Genomic DNA, 4,999 nt, shown 5'->3' with positions numbered 1-4,999 from the left:
ATCTATCTATCTATCTATCTATCTATCTATCTATCTATCTATCTATCTATCTATCTAACTGTTCATTCATTCATCTATCTATCTATCTCTATCTATCTATCTATCTATCGTGGCTAATTATTATTATTATTATTATTATTATTATTATTATTATTATTATTATTATTATTATTATTTCCCGGCCTCATAACATCTGTAAAGCAGAATGAATTGTTTGAGGGGAAGGTGGCAGTCTTGTCGCTGATTCTCGCACTTGGCCGCGTCTTTTGTTCCTGAGAGAGAGAGCGAGAGAAAGAGAGAGAGAGAGCGAGAGAGAGAGAGAGAGAGAGAGAGAGAGAGAGAGAGAGCGAGAGAGAGAGAGAGAGAGAGCGATTACAGCGCCAGTCGCGGTGTGTGCTGTGTGCGCGTGAGGAGGTAACGGAGCGCGGTGTTTTCACGGAGAGCTACAGTATACAGATAAACAGAGCGAGAGAGAGATAGAGAGATAGAGAGATAACGGGAGGAAGGAAAGGAGAGATTCCCGGTGGATGTGTAAAATGGCGCGAGGGCGCGCGACTCCCGGGGACCAGCGCTTGTCGTAGGTCGCAGGAGGTTTCAGAGGACGCCGCGTTCTCTCCTCTCCTCTTTTCTCTCCTCCTCTCTCCTCCTCTCCTCTCCTCCTCTCTCCGGTGTGGCTTTGTTTTTATCCGCGCACACTTGGGAAAGTGATGAACATGGCGACGGGAAGGCGCCTCCTGGCTGCTGCGCGTCTGCTCGGCATCTGGCTCGCTGCTTTTGTCGGTAAGTGGTTCCTCACATCATTCCAACAGCTCCTGCAGCGCACAGAACCGAGCCCGGTGCAGAACCTGCGGTGTGGATCACAGGAGGCTTCACGCCTGGTCAGGTCAGTGTCCCCCCCTGTGTAGTGGAGATTACGGTAAGGAGCGGATCGGGACGCGGCCCTGACTGTCCGTCCGGACCGACCGAACCCGGCCGTGGCGTTAATCCCGTTCCTTCTGATTCCGGTGTTTTTTGGTGTCTTATTCCTCTTCAAAGCCGGTTGTTGATGTTTAAGAGAAGAACGGAGTGAGTCAGAGCTGGACAGAAGTAGTAGATTATAAAATATCACATATGGTATTAATTCATTCATTCATTTAATTAATCAAACCACATGCATGTGAAACAACACGTGAAGCGTCTAAATATACGCACGTGATTATTCACACGTGAACTTCATTATGTTTGCTTCACACCGTGATCGTCCTGAGATCATGTGACTAAAATGATGATTATTATGATGATGCTTTATTTATTTATCCCCCCCCCCCCCCCCCCCCCCACAACATTAATTAATGTAATTAATTAATGTATGGATTCTTCTTGTCTCTGTCCAATGCAAGGATTCATTCTCGACAACACCCGTACAGCTGCTTGGTTTTATTTGGATTGGTTTTGCTCATGAACACAATAAGAAATGACTATTCGCTCATTTGCATATTGCTCATTTGCATGTTGCTCATTTGCATATCACACATGATATATTGTGCAGCCCTACACTCTTAAACTTAAAGCTGTCTAGAAACGTTACAGTGTCTTCAGTTTGTCGCTCCGGTAAAGATCGAAAGGTTCTGTGTAGAACCCTTTAACAGTGTTTTCCGGTCAGGGTTCTATGTAGAACTCATTTCCTTCAAAGACTGTTGTGGATGTTTAGGAAGAAAGAAAGAAAGAAAGAAAGAAAGAAAGAAGGATAGCTGGACATCTGTCTATCTATCTATCTATCTATCTGTCTGTCTGTCTGTCTACCTAAGCCCATGTTGTAGGGTTCTATGTATGGTTCTAAGGTTCCTCCAATGGAACAAACTGAAGAAGGACAAACTCATTGTAATGTTTTTTTTTTTTTTAATTCTAAAAAAATCTTAAAGGTTATACGTAGAACTCTACAACCCTATCAGAAAGGGTTCCGAACTAGAACCTTTTTTTTTTTCTTAGGAAGATAAGAAATTTGAATCTTACCTTTTGAAGAACCATTGTGGAACTCTTCACTGCAACAATCTGTGGTTTGTCTCTTGGGTGGGATCTCTTAATGGTTCTAAGTGGGCGCTTTAAAAAAAAAGGTTTTCTATTCAGAGTGGGTTCCAAGTAGAATCATAAAAGGTTCCAAACTGGAACCTTTTTAAGAAGTGTATATACAACTATACAAACATCATTTTTTGAAGAACCCTTAGTTGCATCAACCTGTGGTTTGTCTCAGTGAGGGAATCCTTAATGGGTTCTATGTGGAACCCTACGACTATGTCAGAGAAGGTAAAGTAAGAAGGAAGGAAGGATGGATGGATGGACAGATGGACACTTTCCGACAGAGCAACCCCCTGTTGTACAGTTCTATGTAGAACCTTTAAAGGGTTCTCCAAAGCCACAGACTGAAAAACACTTTCGTATTCTGGACTTTTTTTTCTCCTTCTTCTTTACCTTAGAGGTTCTACGAAGAACGCTTAGAGGTTCTTCCCTGTTAGAAAGTGCTCCTAACTAGAACCTTTTCAGGAACATAACAACTCTTAACCTTAACCTCTTTTCAAAATACCTTTTGAAGAACATCTTCTCGCATCAATGTGTGCTGTGTCTCTCTGGGGAAACCCATAATGGTTCAATGTAGTACAATGCCGTGAAAAAATATTTGCCCCCTTCCTGATTTCCTCCATTATTGCATATTTGTCCCACTCGGTGATATCCGACCCTCATACAATATAAGACACGGAGAACATGAGGAACCACGGAGCATAAACATAATCGTTTCTTGTGTGTTTACTCAGGTTGTCTTTGTCTTATATACATTTTTTTAAGATTTGAAACAGGTAATACGTGTGACAAATAGGCAAAAATAGAAACAGAATAAAACAGGAAGGGGGCGAATACATTTTCACGGCACTTTACAGCCGACACTCAGCACTATATGAAGCCAACGCGATGTAAACATGTTAGGTAAGGTAGCATCGATCCTGAACGTGTCGGCGCTTTATTAAAGCAAGCGTCTGCAGTTTATTGTAATACGGCTGCAACGTTGTGGTGTTTATTACAGCGTGCATATGAAATGAGCTTTCCTGACTTTATAAAGCCGCAGCGTGTCTGTGTTCATCCCCGTAGTGCCTTTATTGAGGCTCTTCTCTCTGACTCTGTGTGGATATACGCCGAAGGACGTGCTTCCGCCTATATTATGAACTGCTGAAGATTTACATCCCTGTCTGACCGGCTGTATTTGCAGATTTAAAGAACTGCGCAGCTCAACGTTTACAACATTTACATTTAAGTTTCAGTGCATGCTACTTGAGGAGTACCGTACATTATAACAATCGTGGCTTATAACAATCTGTACAGAGAAATCATATACGGTTCCCTCCGAAACTACTGGAACGGCGAGTTTGTGGTGTGCACCGAAGACCGTTGGGTTCGAGATGAAAAGATGGCGATGAGACGAGAGGTTAGGATCTCAGCTTTCATTTCCTGTTTACATCTAGACGTGTTAAAGAACGTAAAACATAGAAGCTTTTGTATCAGACCACCCGATTTTTAGGCGAGCAAAAGTATAGGAACAGATAAGTCTTGAAGTAAATGAAAGTAAATAACACTTAACATTCGGCTGCGTGTCCCTTGCTTGCAAAAACTCATCAAACTGCATCAATCCTGTGACTCACTGACACTTGTTGCTTTTCCAGGTTTCTCCTGCAGCTTCGTTCAGTAGTTGTGTGTTTCGGGGGTTTCTCCCTTCAGTCTCCTCTTCAGGAGGTGAAATGATCAGTTGGGTGAAGGTCTGGTGATGGACTTGTCCAGTCTAAAACCTTCCACTTTCCCCCTGATGAAGTCCTGTGTTGAGGTGGAAGTGTGTTTTGGATCGTTGTCTTGCTGCATGATGAAGTTCCTCTGATTCATTCGGATGGATTTCTCTGTAAATCTGCAGAGAGAACGTTCCTGTACAGTTCTGAATTCATTCTGCTGCTCCATCATGAGTTCATCATCAATAAAGATCAGTGAGAATGTTCCAGAAGCAGCCGTGCAAGCCCAAGCCATGACACTACCTCCACCATGTTTCACAGATCAGCTTGTATGTTCTGGATCGTGAGCAGATCCTTTCTTTCTCCACACTTTGGACTTTCCATCACTTTGGTAGAGGTTCGTCTTGTTCCAGAACTTTTGTGGATCATCTCTGTATTTCTTTGTGAATTCCAGTCTGACTTTCTGACTCGTACTGCTGATGAGTGCTTTACATCTTGTGGTACGGCCTCGATATTTCTGCTCTCGAAGTCTACTTCGAACGGTGGATTGTGATGCCTTCACTCCGGCCCCGTGGAGCTTGTTGGTGATGTCACTGACTGTTGTTTTTGGGTTGTTCTTCACAGCTCTCACAATGTTTCCGTCATCAGCTGTTGACCCGTTCGGTGTCTGTTCCTCAGTCCATCAGCGGTTCCTTTCTTTTTCAGCACGTTCCAGATTGTTGTATTGGCTTCACCCGATCACATTCAAATAAAGGAATCAAGTAAAAAAAAAAACGACAGGAAAATAAATGAATCGTGTCAAAATCACGTGAGAATAAAAATCGATACGTTTAAATCGTGTTAAATTAACCTGAAAATAAATGAATCCTAAAAATCATGTGTCAAGTAAAAAAAAAAAATCACATTAAAATAAATGGAAAGAAAAAAAAAAAACGTAAACATTCCAGTGAAAATCAAGGAATCATTTAAAAATCACGTGAAAATAAAACCACAAGCACGACACAACCTGTGAACCACGTGTGATTACTGACACGTGACTGTCCTGTAAGAGAAGGCGTGATTCCTTCACCAGTGTCCGTGATCCAGTAGCTTGATCGCACACACACACACACACACGATTATTCACTGATTTTAGGGAAAACATATTTTTACCGCACTTTCACATTTAAATAAACAGACTGCTGCTTTGTGCACAGAATACCTGAACCAGTTCGACCGCGACGTCTTTTTCCTGTTAGTCGTGATGACGTTTT

General features: G+C 42.3%; 1 protein-coding gene across 1 annotated transcript in view; it reads left to right on the top strand.

Annotated features, from left to right (window-relative positions):
* The first annotated feature begins 325 nt into the window (after window positions 1-325).
* Window positions 326-4,999, top strand: part of igdcc3 (immunoglobulin superfamily, DCC subclass, member 3) — a 63,535-nt gene continuing 58,861 nt past the window's right edge. Inside the window, exon 1 of the mRNA XM_017458353.3 lies at window positions 326-780. Within this exon, the coding sequence (XP_017313842.1) occupies window positions 708-780 (73 nt within the window). The 5' untranslated portion in view covers window positions 326-707. The remainder of the gene's footprint in view (window positions 781-4,999) is intronic.

Source organism: Ictalurus punctatus, chromosome 27 (assembly GCF_001660625.3).
Source record: "Ictalurus punctatus breed USDA103 chromosome 27, Coco_2.0, whole genome shotgun sequence".
In the NCBI taxonomy this organism is placed as follows: domain Eukaryota; kingdom Metazoa; phylum Chordata; class Actinopteri; order Siluriformes; family Ictaluridae; genus Ictalurus; species Ictalurus punctatus.
Note: the sequence above shows the minus strand (reverse complement) of the source record. Positions and strands in the feature narration are given on the sequence as shown.